The sequence below is a fragment of the Megalops cyprinoides genome, chromosome 11 (assembly GCF_013368585.1).
Source record: "Megalops cyprinoides isolate fMegCyp1 chromosome 11, fMegCyp1.pri, whole genome shotgun sequence".
NCBI lineage: Eukaryota > Metazoa > Chordata > Actinopteri > Elopiformes > Megalopidae > Megalops > Megalops cyprinoides.
In genome coordinates, this window is record NC_050593.1 from 36,445,483 (window position 1) to 36,465,911 (window position 20,429).

Genomic DNA, 20,429 nt, shown 5'->3' on the forward strand with positions numbered 1-20,429 from the left:
GTAATATGCAGCCCACAGGATGAAGATATTCTGTTTTCATAGGAAACGTGTAGTTTCTACAACCTGTCCCCTCTTGTCTGGTGGCGCGACTCACACATGAACTCCAGAGTCCCCAGGCGACGGGGGTACGGCTTCAGGAACAGCGGGTTGAAGTTCTGCGCGCTGCCAAAGTCCACAATCTTCACAACGTTCATGTAGGTGACGATGACGTTGTCGGGCTTGATATCCAGGTGCAGAATGCGGCGGTTGTGCAGGTAGTCCAGGCCCTGCAGGAGCTGCACGATGTAGCCCACCACGTCGTCCTCCGAGTAGCGGAACCTGCGAGGGCACCAGCTGGGTTTGAGCGCCGCGCCGCGCGGTCCTGCTGCCGCAACGCTGTACGCATCAGCGGTAACGGCAGCAGCGGTAACAGTGGTCACTCGCTTATCACAGCCAGTTCTCTCACTCTGGCTCGCTTATCACAGCCCATTCTCTCACTCTCGCTCGCTTATCACAGCCCATTCTCTCACTCTCGCTCGCTTATCACAGCCCATTCTCTCACTCTCGCTCGCTTATCACAGCCCATTCTCTCACTCTGGCTCGCTTATCACAGCCAGTTCTCTCACTCTGGCTCGCTTATCACAGCCCATTCACACAGCTCCAGTGGCTGGCAAACCTGCACGCTACATTCATCTCCACAGCAGCGATGGCACAACGGATTCTCTCCAAATCACGCATCTCCTAACAAGAAAATAAAACACACCACACAAACTGTACACACACACACACACACACACACACACAGCCACACACACACACACACGCAAACACACACGCAAACACACACACACACACGCACACAGCCACACACACACGCACACACACACACACACACACACACACACACACACACACACACACACACACACACACACACACACAGCCACACACAGCCACACACAGCCACACACACACACAAACACACACACACAGCCACACACAAACACACAAACACACACACACACGCAAACACACACACACACACACAGCCACACACAAAGCCACACACACACGCAAACACACACACACACCCACACACACACACATACACACGCAAACACACACACACACACACACACACTCTCTGACCTATCGATGAGGCTGTAGAGGATCTCTTTCCCAGCGCAGCACTCAGAGATGAGCACCAGGTAGCGGGGGGTGACATAGGCCTCGTGCAGAGCCATGATCTTCTCATGGTGCAGCGATTTGAGAATGTCGTACTCCTGCAGCACCCCCTGCTTGCTGTCCGGCTCGTACGGCACAATCTTGGCCATGAAGAGGCTGCCCGTGGCGTTCTCTCGGCACTCCCTGATCACGCCGAATCGGCCCCTGTCAGAGAGGCACCGGGCAAACACACACAGACACCCCACTGTCACCACCACCTCACCTCACTTCATACAAGCTGAATTGCATTTACATGTTTTGGCATTGCAAAAACACAGAAATCATAAAACTAGATTAGCATTTCACACAACTATGATGTGACCTCGGCCATCTCTGGGAATAGCTCCTCTCCATCTCTGCAGACTCAGGTAAAAATAATGCAGTTCATTTTTTCGTATTAGTCACTTCTTGTTCATCTGAGAATCTGAAAATTTACACATTCACTTTTAATTATAAAGCCACTATATCATACAGCCTGTAAGAACACTGTGTATGTAATTAATTAGTGATAATTAAGACTAATTATCCCACTGTACAGCAAAGCATCATATCCACAGCATCTGTGAGTGCCATCCTTCCTCTCCAACCAAAATAACATCTTATATTCACGAATGATTGCATTATTAATGGTCAATGCACAGCTTCAAAATCAGAAAATCTGTAAGGAAAGCCTTTATTAAAAACAGACGTGTAAGTGTTGTAATGTATGGAAATGATCTGCACATCCCTGGTGCCCCAGCTCCACCCTCCGCAGGTTACCTGGCCTTCTCATCCATGAATGTGTAGGGTTTCTGGGGGACTCCCTGGCGCAGGGCGGTCTCCCCAGGCTTGCCGGATGGAGTCTTGCGTCCGGAGGGCGTCACACGGCCAGAGGGCGTGGCCCGGCCAGTGGGGGTCATGAGAGTGGGCGTGGTCATGCCATCCCCAACGGGGCTCAGGCTGGTCACCAGCACCACAGGGGGCGAGAGGGAGGGTGCGGGGGCAGGGCCGGGGACGGGAGTGGGGGCAGGGGCGGGCGTGGTCTGTGCCGTGGTGGCTGGGACGTACAGGGGAACGGAGGAGATGGGTTTGCCGATGGAGGGAGGGGGGGCGACGGGGGCAGTCTGAGACATGGGGGGGACGATATTGATGGGGCTCTGTGGTTTGGGCAGGATTGGGGGTGCGGGTCTGGCCGGTGGAGGCGCGGGTCTGGCGGGTGGAGGTGCGGGTCTGGCGGGTGGAGGCGCGGGTCTGGCGGGTGGAGGCGCGGGTCTGGCCGGTGGGGGTGCCGGCTGGCTGGGGGCGTTAGCGTGGGAGGGCGTGGTGACGGTGATGTTGAGGGTGGTCTTGGCCTTGGCCGTGGTGGGGGTAACCGAGCCGACGGTCTGGAATGAGGTGACGGTGCGATGCGAGGGGGCAGGCTGGGGAGGGAGGGGCATGGGAGCGGGAGGGGGAATAGGGGCAGATGGAGCTGGGGTCGGGGTTTTGGACGGGGACGGGGCGGTGATTTGGGTGACAGAGGGGGCAGAGACCGCAGGGGCGGGAGCAGGCTGGGAGGTAGGCGCTGTGGGGGCCGGCTTCATGGGAGGCACAGTCACTGATGATGTCACAATGGGGGGCGTGACAGAGGGCGGGGTCTTGACGACAGCAGTAGCAGGAGGTTTGGCGGCCGCTGTTAAATAAAAAATCATTAGTTAAGTTATATGCGTTGACACAATGTTCCTCAAAATAATGCACGCTTTGTGAAACCTTTTTCTGGATGTAGAATTTTTTTCTGTCCAAAGACTACAATAATCAACACTACAAGCTACAGCTTTTTTTATTTTTATATTTTTATTTAACCACCATCTCTTTTACAAGACCTGGCCAAGAAAAGCAGCACACCAGCTGGCAGCCATAGCGGATATCTAAAGCTAAGACAATGCCACTCAGCTGTTCTGGGCATCTGCTACATCAGCACACCATCCCCAGCACTGGCACATACCTGTGGGGTCCAGGCACACCTTCTCAGAGAGGTTACTGTAGGGCCCCTGGCCGGCCTTGTTCACACAGGCCACCCTGAACCTAAAGGTGCCCCCTGGTGGAAGGTCTGTGACATTGTAGTAACACTCAGCAATACCCGTCGCTACAATGAGCCAGTTTGTTTCACCTGGAGAAGGAGAAAAAAAAAAAGATTAATCACATTTTTCATTTTTAAAACAATCAAAAATCAAAATCAAAACAACCAAAGGATGGTTCAAATACATAGATGAACACTATGTATTGGAGTTTTAAGAAAATACCCTACTTGCTGATGTGACTAGGCCACCAATTCCCTACATGTATGTTAAAAATCATACTTTAACTCGATAGTGTTTTTCATGAGTTGTATATTGTGTACTGAATCTTTATACTCTTTGTAGTGAATAAAATGGTTGCTATAAATGCACTCACACACTTGCTACACCTAACTTCCACAAGGTGGAGGTAAGGAGCTGATTATCATTATCTGAGAGCATTTTCAGAAAAATGTCTTATTTTGTCTTATATGTCTTATCACGGGGGGGTTTGGTTAAAATAATACTTATTCCTAAACTGCATTGCACTGGTTTATCTTCAACTTGTTGATTTCAAGGTCCTGTTGGTTTAAAACCTAGACAGATGATGGAACCATCTGGGTTTATTTAGGGATTTCTCAGACATGTTTCTGATTATTGAAACATTCTGGACAGGAAATGAGACAAACAGCAAAACAGAAGGATAAGATAAGGGGGCAGCAGACTGTGTCTGAGGCGGAGGAAGAGACCCGCTCATTCCAATTAACAGGCAGAAACACGTCCAATATCTGCTTAATAAGACAGTGTCCTGCAGAGAACTAATGAGCATGCTCGTGAACGGCAGCGCAGATCTGTAGCCGTTCTGGGAGGAAATCTAACGCTGATGTCATTAATGCCTCGGTGTGGTCGTAGTTATTGTCTTTGTTAGTTTCTTTACAAATAGGGCCGATGCTGGAAAATGACACAAAAACCATAGAAAATAAATCAGTGAGAACGAGGTCTTTCTGTCTCACACTAATGAGTAAAGCCTTTCATGCCCCTAACTGTGCCCCGTAAGCAGACCAGTCTTCTCCACTTCCGTGACACAGTGAGCCTATGTCTGACACAGTGCAGGGGCGTCGGGGAGGTGGACACACCCTCTGCTCTCCTTTCCAGCGAGTAGGTGCAGGGTGCCTGGGTGTCAGAGGGCTTCCACAACACCAGGGCAGTGTTCCTGTACTTCTGAGGAATCTCTGGGGTCCCTGGGCGGTCGGGGAGACCTGGGGGGGACAGAAAGCACTGGTATACCATACTCCACTCAACAGCGGATGCTGCAGCCTTGATTTGACTTTAATTTTCAATAGATGCCTCCCATTCTACAAATTGGCTGAGGCTGGCTGGTGACAAGATCAGTAGTGAAAGAAGCAAATGTCGACTTGTGGGTTTTGAATGGAGGGTGACAGGCAGCAGAGAGAAGGAGATGGGATATGGTGGCAGAACAAAAATGCAATTCATCTCCAATGTATGAAAGCAGATGAAATTCACAGGATTGAGGGTGACGCCTGAATCCTACGCATACACTCCAGCAGAGGCACCTTGGCCTGTCACACTGTTCTCAGAGAACATTTGTTAAAGTAGAAATTTACTGCCTGATGTCCACTGACCCAAAATGCGGATGCATTACTAAGCATTGTATTATCCACCAGTGGAGAGGCAGATGGCCTGTCCCACGTCCGCCCTTAAGGCTGAATGTCCCTCCTGGCCCGGATGTGCACCCTCTCTCCCGGGCGGAGCGGCGGGGGACTCACGGGCGAGGGAGATGGTGCAGGAGCTGGTGACAGAGCCCAGCGGGTTGGTGGCCATGCACTCGTACAGCCCCGCGTCCTGCTTCGTCGTCCTCATGATCATCAGCAGCTGCCTCCCGTCGGGACACGAGATCATGTTCATCCTGGCGTCAATCTCAAGAGGCTGCTTATCTGAACAACAACAAACAGAAGCAGAGCCACACTCCATGACACCTGCAGTCAGGACATGCAGCCAGCAGCGGGCCGCTCTCAGCCGCACGGGGGACAAGCAGCCAGCAGCGGGCCGCTCTCAGCCACACGGGGGACAAGCAGCCAGCAGCGGGCCGCTCTCAGCCGCACGGGGGACAAGCAGCCAGCAGCGGGCCGCTCTCAGCCCCACGGGGGACAAGCAGCCAGCAGCGGGCCGCTCTCAGCCGCACGGGGGACAAGCAGCCAGCAGCGGGCCGCTCTCAGCCGCACGGGGGACAAGCAGCCAGCAGCGGGCCGCTCTCAGCCGCACGGGGGACAAGCAGCCAGCAGCGGGCCGCTCTCAGCCGCACGGGTGCGCTGTCCCCACGCCCTTCACTGAGAAGCTGAAGCTGAGGAAGCCCATACATAACAACATATTAAGAATATTTTTCAGAGAGTATATTTTTTAGCAGTCAGATTACGGAAAATCACTTTTATTCCATAGTTGCTTCATTCCAAGTTGCTTTTATTGAATAGTTCTGGTGATGGTTCATTTCTACCCGACTTCCACTACTACCTCAGCGCTGTAATACACGTTTGTGATGTTGCATTGTTGAATTTTAATACCATGTGACATATCCATATTGTATTTGTTAGATGTCAATATTTTGTAATGTGGGATGTGCAGATACTCTCGTTATTTGTGAGCAAGCTGAATTTTATAGTATTTTTACACCTATTCAGGTAGGGGTATCAATAAATATGGAGAGCACTGTAAGCCATCGAGTCAGTTATAATAAAAACAACAACAATAAAGATGGACAGTTCTGCTCATGCTCTGAAAATTCTAAACCACATGCTGGGAATTATATTCAGGACTCCTGACATATTCATTCTCATCAAAGAATATCTTATGTTTATAATTATAACTCGACATTTGTCATGTATTGAGGTTAAACAGACACAGAGGTGACATTTAGCGATACAAAATATGCTATAAGTAGAAACAGTTTGGTCAGCACACAGCAAACTATAAATAGGGTTACTGTTTATTATTAAACGCAACTCAAGCACAATGAAGATGAGGCGATTTATCATCTGAAGCCTCATAAATGTCATGCTTTTATTACTGCTGATCAAACATAATACTAAATTGACTTTACTTTAGCATAATGCCATTTTATGTAAAATTCCATTAAATATTGAATATCAATCTAATGGAAAGTATTAGGAGGAATTCATATATCATTTAGAATTGTTTCAAGTATTAATGACTTCCCTCTAAATTGACCAAGATTTTTAATATCTCTGATAAGTGAATTGATTAAGTATGCTGAGAAGGTCAAACCTTCAAGGAATTGAGTTCAAATTATAAAATGATGTTTAATTTGACCAAGAAATATTAGACCGTGGAATATGAGACTGTACAGAATTAAATTACAGCCTTTTCTTGGATGTGCTTAAAATTTTTAAAGGGATGCATAAGGTAGGTCACAGAGGCTATTTCTAAGATAAGATTCCCACAGAGAGCCAGAGGGCACAGGTGTAAGTGAGTAAGAGAAGAAAAATAACTGACACTAGCAAGTACTTCTCACGGAGAGTAATAACCCATAGCATAACTTGCTAGCATTTGTCTGGCTTAAGTCAGAGATTTGAGGACCCCTCAAGATCAAGCTCGGCCCTGCTAGGTTCTCAGCAGAGGCCTGCTAGATTCACAGCAGAGACCTGCTAGGTTCACAGCAGAGGCCTGCTAGATTCACAGCAGAGAAGAGGCAAGAGCTAAGCTGAGACGGGAGGAAGAGTCCGTTCTCTTTGTGGCTGGAAACAGCAGGGTGGGGAGTGCTGACCTTTCATCCATGTGATGTGTGGGTGGGGGCTTCCAGCAGGGAGGCAGCTCAGGGTGACGGGATCTCCCTCCAGAAGGACGTGGTCTCGCAGCTTGATGTGGAACACAGGGGGGAAGTCTGCGGATGAGAACGGAGACAAAACGCATCAAAAAAGCCAAAGGGCTGATGCAAGATACAGGCAAGAAAAATGACAAAGCACAACAAAGACACAGTGAGAGCATCAGTGTATGCCTCCGGTGACCAATAACCTGCAGTGTGTAATTTAAGCTGGAAATATCAGGTGCATGAACATTTGCAGGAAATTTCAGTAGCATCTGTGCAGAGTGAAGTGGTAGAGAGACGCACCGGAGGCCAGGCGGGTGTACTGGCGGCCGCGCAGAGAGCCGTTCTCCCGGGCGATGGCCGAGGGGATGTCCGGCTGGGACACCGTCTTGTCTCTTCTGCTCCTGGTTAAACCCCAGCGGTCCCACCTCGACCTGCGGTCGCTGTCTACGGCTGCCAGAGACAGAGTGCTTTTTAGGCGTTTCATCTCTCAGCGCCACACGTTATTTAGCAAAAGCAAACAAAGAGAGAGGGGAATGGGGAGAAGGGGAGCAAAAAGTACTCCTTACTTTTGACGGAGGTCTCTGATTGGATGCTGGATGTGGACTCGAGAGACTCCGTGGAGGCCGCAGTGCTGGACCGGCGCAGCAGAGAGAGCAGCGGCGTCCTCTTGCTCTCGGGCTTGCCCTCCTTCTCCTCCGCCTTCCGGTCCTCCGAGTGACTGCGGATTCTCATGGAGATCCCCGCCACTGTGGACTCGATCTTCCTGCGCATGGCCAGGACGGGGGAATCGGTGGTCTTCTTCGACTCCTTGGCTTCCTGCTCCTGCGGAGGCTCGGCCCCCCCGTCCAGCCTCGCCATCTCCACCTCCTTCTTCTCCTGCGATCTGCTGCGGCCCATCGTCCAGGACAGCCTCCTCCTGGCGGCAGGCTCGGAGGCGGGCGGCTCCTCCTTCCTCTCCACTGACGGAGGTCTACGCAAGCGCAGAGACAGCCTCTTCATGAAGCTGCTGTCTTTGGAAGCCTCCCTCAGGTCCTGTACAGACTTGGACTTCTCCTCCAGCCTCCTTGGCAGTTCAGGCCTGACGAACTCTAGGGGAGCACCGATAGGCCCCGGCCGGTAGATCTCCTCCCCGGGTGCGGGAGACTCCACAGAAGCCTTCTCATCGCCCTTCGACCTGGTCAGGAGCTTAAAGCTCCGCGACAGAGACGACTCTCGCTTTTTAAACCTCGCCTCGAACACCTCCTCCGAGGTGATGTCCTTGATGTTGGGTGACGGCTCTCTCGCAGGGGAGGGGAGGACAGTGGTCCTGGGGGGGCTGGGTTCCTTTGCAGGCTGTTCGGAGGACGCCACCTTGGAAAAGACGGCGGGATGCTCTGCTGATGGGGGCAGCTCTGGCCTGGCTGGGGCAGGGGCAGGGGCAGGGGTGGGAGTTGGGACAGGTGTGACAGTGGGTGGGGTGGGTGTGGGAGCAGGTGCAGGGGTACTGGCTGGCTGTAGCGATGGGACCATGATGGTCTGCATGATGCTGGCGTAGGCAGAGGTCCTGCCGTCTGGCAGTGTGACACGAGCCGGCGGGGAGGGGGAGATGTGGGTGGAAACTACACTGCTTTGTGGAGACCTTGTGGCCACCCCCACGGGCGGCACCATGATAGAGCTGGTGGTGATGGTAATATCAGGAGACTTCCTCTGTGGCTTCACTTCCTCTTCTTTTGTCTCAATGACAGACTCCTCGTTTTCTTCCTGTACTTTTTCTTCTTTCTTTTCTTCCTCAATGTTTTCCTCCACTACGATTCTAGGAGTCATAGACAGAGACGTTTTCTGGGGCACCTTCCTAGGTTCTTTCGTTGCTTCATCTAACATGCTCACTTCCTTCTCCGGGAGAGCAGCTGGGGTCATACTCTCATCAGCACTACCCTCTTTTGACACACTTTCTACCTCTTTCTCCTCCAGCTCGCTCTCATTTGCTTCCAGTTTCTCTTCTTCCTTCCTGACAGAGATCTCCTGCTGTTGCTCCTGCTCCTGTTCCTCCAGGTCTGGGGTGGGTGGTTTGGACAGATTTTTGGGAGTAACAGGAAGAGACTCCAGCTTGCTCTGCTCGGTGAGAGCAGACATGGATGGGGCCTCCTGCAGTCTCCGTTCCTCTATCTGGGCCAGGGGTATCTCCAGTGGTGCTCCCGACCGCCGATGCAGGGGTATGGGCTCGGAGTCCCCCTGGCTGAAAGAGGCACTCTTGCGGAGGACCTTGGTTTTTGGGATGTCGTCTTTAGGACTCTCACTAGAGGCTGCCCTGATCAGCGGAGGGGCACCCAAACGAGGCGGCCGCACATATCGCTCTAGCGATGAGATGCGTTTCTCGTCGCCCATACCCAGCGTCTCCAGCAGGGGGCCCCGGAGGCCGCTCATCTTGTTGTCCACAGAGCCCCCCCTCAGCAGCCTCTGCCGCATGAGCTCCAGCTTCAGAGCGTAGTCCTCCTGGCTCAGCTTCCCGGCCCCCGGACTCGGGCTCCGACGGGGCAGCTCCATGGAAACGGCTTTTTTCAGGACCTTGCTGCCGTGGTCGGCGCCCGCCTCCACAGCGCCCTCCTCTGGTGTGATGTGGAGGAGCAGGGCGCTGTCGGCGGAGCTCCCCCTCCGCAGCTCGCCCCTACGGTGACCCGCCTCCGCCTTGTCCGACTCTGCGCTCGAACCCCTGCGCAGGGGCCTTTTGGATTTCTCTGACCTCCTTGCGGTCTCCCCGGGCTCCTCGTCTGAAGACCCTCTGTCCTCCTCCTGCGTCGCCCTCTTCCTGGCGCGGCCCCGCCCCGCTGACTCCCCGCCCTCCTTCTCCTGAACCTCTGGATCACACTCCATGGGCGCCTCCCCCTGGCCGGCCTGAGCCACGCCCTCCATGGTGCCGTTGGGCCGGCCTGCTGCCTCCTCCTCCCCCTGCATCTCATTCAGAGACATTCTGGAGCCGGAGAAGTCCATGGTGAGAGGCATGGGGATGAAGGGGAGCTCGTCGATGTCCTCGTCCGAATCCGAGGATGAGGAGGGCGGGGGGGAGCCCTCTTTGAGGTGTTTGGGAACAGCGATGGAGATATGGCTGGAGGAATCATCCAGAAGCTCTGGAATGGACCTCATGACCATTTTGGACTTATAGTTGATAAGTGACCGCTGCGAAAAACCACATCAGCAGAGGTTATAATTAGGCTTGTGAGATGCTCTCTGTAAATCACAGTAAGACCTGCACTGGTGTCACTGCACTCACTTGCCACTTTCTTCGCGATAAGAATTGCTTGAGTCCCTCTGTGCTGATGCTCTTTCCCTTTGTCAACATCTGTATGAAAGGAGAATAATCCTTTAATAGCACCAGTGTTCATTCAGCAATAATGTGATCTGTGATTATGCAACACAAAATCTTAGTCGGGCCTGAAAGTGAACCTTGACCAAGATTATGGCAGATATCCTAAAATCACTAACTTGACTGAACTGATCTCGACATAAAATCCGATTACGTTCAGAGATGTGCAAACTCAAGCTACAAATGTCAAGTGTAATACTAAACTCTACATTTAATGCTAAGTTTTGTAAATCCACAGAACAGGCAATTGCATAAATTAAATTGATCATGGCTAGCAGATTTAAAAACAAAATTGGGTAAAAACTGATTTGCTTTCTAATCTACTCAAAGTGAAACAGCTATAATACATTATGTTCAGTGGTTTTCTGTTTTATACATTACCCCCGTAAATGGCACATTTTCTATAGAGGAATTTGGCAGCGTTTCCAAGAATCCTCTTAGCATTTTGTACTAAATCAGGATTACATAGCATGAGACCAATTCTGTGTAATTTCATTAAAACAATATTGTCTTTTAGACTAAATTGTTCACTAAATTTGATACTGAAACATCTCTCTGATATGAGTGTGATATGCAAATGAATGTGTGCAGGTTGAAATATTTAGATTTAATGCATAACATGACCATCTCTGTCACGTCTTTCCTCCACTTGGGCCCCTTGCTGCTCTGCCACGATCTGCACCTCCTGTAAGTGATTCTGACAGGGGAGCTGAGGGAGGAAGAAAGCCGAGCCTGCAGGAGCGGGTCTAAACGACTCCCTGAGCCAGGTGTGAAGCAGGTATTAGATAATGAGCTGTTCAAGAGTCTGACCTGCATCTTCATTCAGCTCACCCTGAAGTCTGAACATTCAGCATTCAAGCCAACATGCTATGGTAGTCAGTATAATATATCCTCAAATATATCTGCTAAATCCTCAGACTTCCGCTTGCACCTACTATGGCACTGAACAGAATGTGGTGTCCTGTGTAATGAATGTTGCTATCGCACTGCATAGTTGTAATGCCCTGTGTAATGACTGTTGCTATCGCACTGCGTGGTTGTAATGCTTAAGACTGTTTTGACACTTTTGAGTCACTCTGGATAAAAGTGTCTGCTAAATGACCGAAGGTGGACCTAAATGCAACAGCATCTCAGCGTTTGATACAGCAGCGGTGAAGCCATTATTCTTTCAGACTTCTCAGCCATTTTAGCCCACCTTAAACCATGGATGTCGGAGGCATTCATTAGCATCTGGTCTCCTGTGGAAAAACAGAAGAGCTGATGTAGAATGATTCACATGCACAAGGATAGCTGGAACGTGACCAGCTTTCTGTATGAGAAACACAGGTGGAATATAGAAGGCTGAAGAATACTGAGATCATTCAGGAAGTCAAGAGTGAAACAGTATTACCTGCACAATGAAATGAATATTTATTGTGCCAAACCAACAAATCAATAACTGCAGTCCTTGCCAGGTGTAGTGTGGCTCAGAAAAAAACTCAAATACACACACTCATGCCATCCTGCAAGTAATGCGCAATACAGCGAATAAAATCTGTGTTTCAACACTATACGCAAAATCTATATTCAAGGTATTAATCATTTAGATGTTGGTATATTCGCAGTGAATATTTTACACATTGTTTTCTTTCATAGTTGAAATGTAACAGTTGAAAGCTTGCAGGTGTACCCTCCCTGACAGACAGGAGCAGAGGTTATGTGCGGCAGCAATGATGGAGTGATGTGGAGGCCACTCACAGCCTGTCTGCCACCAGCAGCTTGATGACGAATCCTTTGGCCTCCTTGCAGAGGTCGGCGAACATGCTCTCCTCGAACGCCACGTTGTAGTTCCTGATGTTGAGCACGGTGCTGCGGTCATTCTCCCCGACGAACGGAGACACGCCGGTCAGGCTGGAAAACAGATTCGGCGTCTAATTACCTGCACCTCACTCGCTTCCTCCTCCGGGTTTCAGGTATTCCAACCTCTCAGGGGAAGAATTTACAAAAGAAAATGTTTCTTTCTGCAGGTGCTACTGATGTGAGGCTTATTTTCACCATACTGTTTCAGACAGAAAACTACAGTGTGCTGTATCCCACTGGGGCACAGCAGACAGCATGTGGCAGTTTCAGTCTGAGAACAACAGATGAATCTGTCGCTGGAAGCTTTTTATGCAATGAGAAGTGTAAAAATGCATACTGCATGTTGATTTTTACTTTAGCTGCACAGACAGGATAAACCATAAAGGAAGAAATGCACTAAGCTTACCATAGATAAGTAATGACTCCGACTGGCCTGTGAGGAGAGACCAAACAGATATTAAAGAATATATATGAAGATATACAATGTATCACAAAACAGATTACATATGAATTTCCTTCTCTGAAGAAGCTGCAGAAGTGCCAGGTGCTTTACCAGATGTCCGTTGCCTTGGAGACGGGCGTTTGGTTAACGATCTCCGGGGCGACGAATTCGGGAGTGCCATACTTGCAGTACTGTGCCTCTTCAGGCGTCAGCTCCACGGCGTTCCCGAAATCACAGATCCGGACCTGCTCCCCGGTCGCGTCGGCCGTGAGGATGTTTTCAGGCTGGACAGAAGCAGGCAGAGGGTCTGATTACATGCTCTTCACTCCTGCATCGTGACAACACTGTGTTGGTGATTCAGAGTGTGGCTGCCTGCTGCAGATTTAACATTTACCTTGATGTCAAGGTGCACGATGTTGTTCTGATGAAGGTAGCCCACTCCCTCCAGCAGCTGCCTCATGATGGATCGTATCTGCAGGAAAGCAATGAGTGATTTACCTTCTGTTACAACTCTGTTCCATGCAGTCACTGTCTGAGGAAAATCATGGATAATCAGGTTATAACTGCTCCTCTGAGGGAGACCAAAAACAGGGGGGTGCAGATGTGAGAAGGAGGATGGCTGGTGTATGAGCACAGGGATCTGACAGCAAAGTGAAGCGTAACTTCTGTCCCTCGGTCTCTGACCCTGTTAGAAGGTCGGCGGAGAGCCCTTACCTCAGACTCCATGACAGCGGACTTCTTCATCAGTTTATCCAGAAATTCCTCTTGACATCTTCACGCTGTAGTCAAGGAGAACGCGTCGCTTCCTGTGCGTCACTGCGGTGCTGGGGTACTTACAGCTGACATCAAGCACAGCTGTGATACGCAGCCAAAGAACTCTCCGCTCTGAGAGTCAACTAACCAGACATCTAAAGGGTGTTTATGCATGGCTTAACCTTCACAAGCATCAGAGAAACAGGCTGCTCTGCCACGATCTGCACCTCCTGTAAGTGATTCTGACAGGGGAGCTAAGGGAGGAAGAAAGCCGAGCCTGCAGGAGCGGGTCTAAACGACTCCCTGAGCCAGGTGTGAAGCAGGTATTAGATAACGCCAACAGCTGGCGTGGCCCGCTCTGCAATGTGTGAATCTAATTTAAGGAAGCATGATTCCATTTCCCAGCTAGCAGCTGGGCCTTGCCTCCCTGAGAGAACCTTTCCTGGGTGCAGATGTGAATCTGCAGAGCTCAGAGATACTGAGAGATAAAGATCGAGTCGCTGGCCCTGCCGCACACGTCTGCCTGTCCCTGTCTTTGTTCTCCCGAAGACTGCTCTGTTAGATTCTGACGGCCGCAGGATGGACAGGAGAAAGGATACATCTCGGTGATGATGATGATGGCGTTCTTCTTCTCAAAGGCATCATGGAAGTAGAGAATCCTCTCGTGGTCGAGTCGAGAGAGCAGGGTCATCTCCCTCAGAGCCAAGGCCTTCTTCTTGGCACGAGCAGAGATAAACTTCGCCGCGTACTCCGCCTTTCCCGCTTTCTGTGTCACCCGCTTGACGTAAGAAAATGCACCCCTGCAAAACGGCACCATAATGATGGAAAATCAGTCAAATGTGCCAGTGTTTATTTAACTTTTAACTGCAGAAGGTTTACGATGACCATGTTTAGAAGAGAGGTGAAACAGTGTCTTGGAGTCAGTGTTGAAGAAAGAGGCAGAAACATCGTACACAAGGTCATCTATTCTCCACCACGCCAGCAAAGATTTGTTCAAAATACCTCTGGCTGAGCCCTAGATTAAGAAAATTTTATTTCATACAGTCTGAGAAGAAACCATCTGAAAAGTTACACATTTTTACTTATTTATTCTGCTTAATCCACGAGAGAATATAACACATAAAAATATTTTTTAACTTTAAAGGCTTTTGAGTCAATTCCCTGAAGATTACGATTGCCTGGTTATTTTTGTCAGGATATTTCAGTGTGCAAATAAATGATATAGCTTCAGCCCTTATTCCTTCCACTGAAACGACATCGTCAGCATCAGAACGGCAATATGCTGTTTGGCAGCCATTTTACCCATAGTGCAATTCAGAGCTCATGTTATTTCATGATTCCAATGAAAATTTCATTAACTAATGTGAGCAACCCGAATATACGATGCCCTGACAGTACATTGCCTGTGTGTCTGTGCTGAATAAACCTGCTGAAAAAGAGAAAGGTAACGCACAACTGCGCAATATTTATTCCTTTGTCAAGCGCTGTGACAGAGGCATATTCAAGCAATTTTCTAGAGTCTGTGTTTTAGAAATAAACAAACAAACAAGAATTGTAATAAAAATCCAGACATTGTGCACATCCCTGTTCTTCTCGAATGTTTCACACTGATTGTTTTTATTGTACTCGCTTCTTTGGTGCTCTCTCTGAACTGGCTGCAGGACCCTTCTCTGTACTCACTCGACAGAGCGCCACGCAGCGCAGATTAGCAGCGGAACGGAGCCGCTGCCCGGGGTCTGCGCTGAGCGGGGAGCTGGCAGTGAGACTGCGGGATTATAAAGGCAAGGCTGGGGTGCGGGGAGCACCGCAGTGTGCAAAGCTGAGATAGTGGCAGCAACGTCTGCTCTGCGCAAGACGTGTCCCGGCACTCAATGCGTCTTCATTCCAACAAACAACGGGATTGTTCTGTGATGCAAATTGAATTTGTTCAGTTCGTATTTAAGACCGTAGTAAAACAAAATAGCTGTGTATACGGTAATGGTCTAAATTAGGAATTTGCATTTTGATTCAATGGATGGTTAGAATATTCCATGGCTCCCAGTATTGAATATCTGAAATATGAAATGCTATGCGCTGTATTGTTTTTCCTCCCCGAAGCGCTGTATGGAATTCTAGTTTGGTGACTCATTGCAGAGAGCTGCATTCACTCCCATTTCAGACAGTAATATCAACGAAGTATACAGTTTATACAGGATTCTTAGGCTGTCCTTCCTCAGTACTCACAAGGAAGAGTAAATCACTTTTTTCTTCATTTGTTAGTTCATTAACAACCATTTTAATACTGATCCAAGTAACCAGATACTGATTCATGGGCGGCGCCAGGGAGGGGCTTGAGGGTGCCGTAGCTACCCCTAGGATAGCCATAGCACCCCCAAGAAATTTCTGTGGGTTACTTAGAATTTTTAATTTTTAATGAATGGCATTGTAACTGTCGCGGAGCGGGTACTGCGTATGTGCGCGCATGTGTGTACGTGTGTCGGGTGTGTTGCAGTAGAAATTAAACTGTGGCGACCGGAACATTAATGGGAAACCCTAAATTTCAAAGCACACTCGCTGAAAAGTCAAGCAACCCCATAGCACCACAAAAGAAAATCTCTGGCACCGCCCCTGTACTGATTTCATGACCAAATATTAAAATATCCAGCCTCATCACTGATGACAATGCGCCGCAAGACACAGGTTCAGTATGACCTTTAACTAATGTCTGTGAACGCTGGTACAATGCAGGACTGATGTATGAACAGACTGAGGTAACATCAGGTCAACAGCCTCACACAGAATGCATTCTCGCATTGCATCTTATCTATATCGCCTGTGCAGCCAATCAGCAGTCAGCCTGTCCCTGGAAAAGGCCCCACTGAGGGCAAAGTAAGAGCACAACAGCTCTCACAGCAAGATCAAAAATAGTAGCTTGCAGTGCAGTTAAATCTTCATGAAAACTGACGCAGTTAATCTGGACAGCTTCTTCTTTTCCCCTGCTGTGAAGGAGACCTGCTTGTGTGATGAGGAAAAAGGCGGCAGTGAAGCTTCCACCCGGAGCCCTCAGACGAGCGCTCGGCGGATCGTTAAAAATAAATGGCCTGTGCTGATCCGAGCCTCCGCCGGCTGGTGACTCACCTCCCAATTTCCTTGTGTATGTCATAGTAATCAGTCAGTCTGCGCATCTTCCTCAGAATAGTCTCCTCGTCCTCCATCGGCTCCTCCCTCTCCTCTTTGGCTGCAAGGGTCACACAGTCTGAGGTTAGACGCCAGCTTGTGTGGGCATTTCTGCCATGATGTACAATTCAGATCTTCAGCGGTGCCTTCTTGTTAGCATATTCATTAGTTTTCAAAAAAGCTGTGGTTTCTGACAACAAACAAGATGACAAATAAGACTCTCTCCAGTGAAAGGACAAGACTTTGTACATCGTTAAATGCTCATATCTGAGCGTGATTACATTGCTCACAGAATAGCATCTGTTTATTTTAACATCATCACTTATATGATCACATGTCATTACATTTTTACTTTAACATTATCAATAGCAAACATCTACAACATTATCAAAGTCAGCAATGTTTCACATTTGTCCTTTCTGCACCTTCTAATATTTCTGGAGTTTTGTATTATGGTAGAGTGTCTCCTACCCTTTGAACTGCAGTTAATATAAGATGGTGATAATGATCATATTGCAATTTTCACATCCCCAAAGCCTGGAAGCCCACAGGAGAACTCTCCTCACAAGGATCAGTTATCAAAGCTGCAAGACAGTCCCAGATCCACTGCAAACTGGCAAAAGGCCCATCACTGAGGGCAAAATGTTAATAACTGCTCTGTGTTTGAAACCAAATTTAATATTCTTTCCCTCCTTGAAAATGTTCCTCTTTTTAAAGATTCATGGCCACATTGATTTAAAAGCTTGTCTTGTCTTCTTTATTAAAAAAAAAAAAAAAAACCTACAAAGAGCACTGCAAGCATTAAGAACCGAGTACGTCAGCCTTTTAAGCGCAGACAATGTGGCACGAAATGCCAGACTAAAGGTGGCAGCAACCAAAGGAGCGGCAGGTTCCTCCCAGGTGCCCGCCTACACTCTGACCTTGAGTGACCTCTCAGTGCGTCAGGGCCAGAGCTCTGGGTAAGTGCTCAGAGTGTCACTACAGCTCAGTGTCATGTGTCACATCTAGGGCGTTGCTGCAGACTGTTTACTTAAACAGCGATGGGAAAAAAAAATTTTCATGGATGGCCTGGAGCTTGTACCCTGTCTGACAAGCGGCATGAGAGAGCAGTCATGTGATGGAACTGGGCTGTCTTTGTTAAGCGTGATTTCAATGCGTACATCAATGAAATTCTTTCTTGTGAAGCTGTTAAAGCAGGTAGAGCACATTTTATTTTAATAAGATTGTACATGACTTCCGCCTTCCACTCATTGTCTGACATTTTGACTGACTGCGCTAATGAGACAGCAGTCAAAATGGAAATAAATTTTTGTTGCATAGTGTACTCAGCTAGACTAACACATTTTGCTCTTTTATGGACTGCAATCAATAATCAATCATGCAGAATTTGCACTTCAATTGTGAAACGCAGGTTTCATTGAATTCCAAATATTCAAAACCCAGCATTAACAAACTATACCAGTAAAAAAGTAGCCTGAAATTGCACCTGAAACAGCTCAATTTAGCAAAACTGCCAGCTACAATAACTCTAAGTCATGGCTCTACCTACCAGTCAAGGGCTTGTATCTAATTATGTTGAATTATATGCACCTGTTACAACAGGCTACCGATTTCACCGTCTGTTCGGCTGTTGAGAGGCCCATTGAATTTCCCCGCAAACTCCGCTGTTAAACAGGCTAATAAAAATCCTGTTTACAGCTGCAGGAGTTAGAGTTTAGTGTCAGCAGAAGGATTTAGTATCTGGTTAATCCCGTCACTGTGCGCCTTCCTGGAGATGGCACAATGTTTGAATCCCCGGCAAGCCCCTCCACCACTCTACAGAAGTGTGTTCGTCTGAAATGAGGCCATGTACAGAGCACAGTTCCATTCAGAAAAGCAATCTGTTTTAAAAACCATTGTCATATGCTGATTAAGAATGATACTGTGCTCTTGAAGTTTTACTTACTTAAGTGCATATTTTTATTTGCCATGAACAAGATTCATAAATTCATCTGTGGTTTGTGTTTGTCAGTGTCGGCTGGATTCCTAAGGGCCTGAATGCTGCTGCTCGGTGTGGATTACACTCCCCAGATGCAGCTGATCCGGACTGTTTGCCTCATCTTTGTCTGTGCTTAACGTTTGGGACACTGTAGGATTCCTGTCTGGTGACAAAACAAGGAGTCAGATTACACCAAACCCAACAGACAAAAAACCCCTCTGCGGTCAGCAGTAGTTTACGTTCAGTGCTGTCCCCTCGGAGATGGAGGTGTCCTGCCACACGTTCGGTTGTACAGAGGGTAGCACTTTCTCGGGCGCTGCAGGTGGGGTCTCTCACCTGTGTGAACAGTGAGCTCGGCCTTGCAGGACACGGCTCCGGCTAAGTTCTTGGCTGTGCAGGTGTACACGCCTGAATCCTCTTCCTGTGTGTTGAGGATCACCAGCGAGCACTCGTTGTCATCGTACACAAATGTGTAGTGGCTGCCCTCTGACAGCAGCATGTCGTTCTGGGTGCAATCAATCAATCAACAAATCAATCAATCAATCAGTCAATCAACATAACACAACTGCTCTGAAATACCCAGATAATTAAATGGAAAACATATTAATGACACAAAATACAAATAGTGAGATGGAAATAAAGAAGAAAAATCATAAAGGTGAGGAAAAGAAGGCCTGATGAATAAGAAGCTGGCCCTATGCTGGACAACACTCCCATCAACCAATCAACAGAAAATAATCTGAGCGACACGTCAGCTGAATTCACTAGGACTCTTCTGGAAGGAGTTAGGAATGTGGCAAAAACAGTAAGAGCCGCAGGGGAGGGTGTGGGTGATGGCAGCCGAAAAGCAGCCTGCACATGCATGAGTATCCAAACAGGAAGCCAGCAGCACAAGCACAACTAATGAACCCTGGAATGAGGGGGTTCCGTCACTGACAATAACGCGCCCTCCTGTCTCCGCTGGCAGCGCTTCCCACAAACGCAATGCTATCACTGTGATGCAGGCAAATTCTGAAGCAAAGTGTCTCTTACTGCCATTTTCCCTCTCAAATTTGCTGCGGGAATTGACAGAAACAACGCACAGCATGGTGTGTATCGTGAACTTACAGGGGCAGAACACTGTGAATAGTTTGGTATTTGAAAGATGTACACCCAGCCACCTTACTGAGATACCTGGGTGTTGCCTGCAGCTGAACTCTAATGGGATTTAGCTTTAGCTGCAGAATGCTACAGCCCGTGGGACCACTGCTGTAACAGAACTTCCTCTGTGTGTGCACCACTGAAATCTACAGAACATCAGCGATGGCTCAGCTGCTGGAAGCTACCGGAAGCCCCTGGCCTGCTCAGGGATCCACACCTTGTACCACATGATGTCCGGGATGGGCTTTCCCTCGACGACCACAGCGAAACGGGGCGTCTCTCCGACGCGGACGTCCATGTCCTCCATGATGGACTCGAAGGTCGGGGGCACTGGAGGGAGAGGTCAGGAGGTCAGGGGTGCCGTTATGAGACAGGGCAGGCCTCAGGCCTCAGGCCTCTGCGAGTCCCCCGCCAGTCCCCCGCACGCACACTAACCCCCCCCCCCCCCCTTACCTGCCATCTCCAGCGTGAGGATGCAGGAGTCGCTGCCGAACTGGTTGCTGGCCATGCAGATGAGCTGGCCCACGTCGCTGCTCCGCACCCGCACCAGCTTCAGCGTGTGCTGGTCATCGTCCGGCATGCTCATCTCAGACACGCCCGGCTTGTTCACCAGCACCACGCCCCTCCTGGGGGGGTGGGGGGGTCACAAAAACACTCCATTATCTCTCCTCATCACCAGTAACACCAGTATTACCATTCATTACATTAGCTATATCACA

The 20,429-nt window shown here is 49.0% G+C and overlaps 1 protein-coding gene across 2 annotated transcripts in view; it reads right to left on the minus strand.

Moving 5' to 3' along the window:
- LOC118785509 (striated muscle-specific serine/threonine-protein kinase-like) overlaps positions 1 to 20,429 on the minus strand; it is a 77,020-nt gene that overhangs the window by 5,358 nt on the left and 51,233 nt on the right. For both annotated transcript variants that reach the window (XM_036540210.1, XM_036540211.1), the window contains 21 exons: positions 20,164 to 20,336; positions 19,928 to 20,040; positions 18,907 to 19,075; positions 16,554 to 16,653; positions 14,036 to 14,236; positions 13,398 to 13,455; positions 13,078 to 13,155; positions 12,795 to 12,967; positions 12,648 to 12,674; positions 12,140 to 12,292; positions 11,598 to 11,640; positions 10,310 to 10,378; positions 7,629 to 10,215; positions 7,363 to 7,512; positions 7,018 to 7,134; positions 5,006 to 5,173; positions 4,355 to 4,477; positions 3,167 to 3,331; positions 1,963 to 2,854; positions 1,129 to 1,368; positions 95 to 318 (listed from right to left, as the gene is read on the minus strand). In XM_036540210.1, the coding sequence (XP_036396103.1) occupies positions 95 to 318; positions 1,129 to 1,368; positions 1,963 to 2,854; positions 3,167 to 3,331; positions 4,355 to 4,477; positions 5,006 to 5,173; positions 7,018 to 7,134; positions 7,363 to 7,512; positions 7,629 to 10,215; positions 10,310 to 10,378; positions 11,598 to 11,640; positions 12,140 to 12,292; positions 12,648 to 12,674; positions 12,795 to 12,967; positions 13,078 to 13,155; positions 13,398 to 13,455; positions 14,036 to 14,236; positions 16,554 to 16,653; positions 18,907 to 19,075; positions 19,928 to 20,040; positions 20,164 to 20,336 (6,023 nt within the window). The remainder of the gene's footprint in view (positions 1 to 94; positions 319 to 1,128; positions 1,369 to 1,962; positions 2,855 to 3,166; positions 3,332 to 4,354; positions 4,478 to 5,005; positions 5,174 to 7,017; positions 7,135 to 7,362; positions 7,513 to 7,628; positions 10,216 to 10,309; positions 10,379 to 11,597; positions 11,641 to 12,139; positions 12,293 to 12,647; positions 12,675 to 12,794; positions 12,968 to 13,077; positions 13,156 to 13,397; positions 13,456 to 14,035; positions 14,237 to 16,553; positions 16,654 to 18,906; positions 19,076 to 19,927; positions 20,041 to 20,163; positions 20,337 to 20,429) is intronic.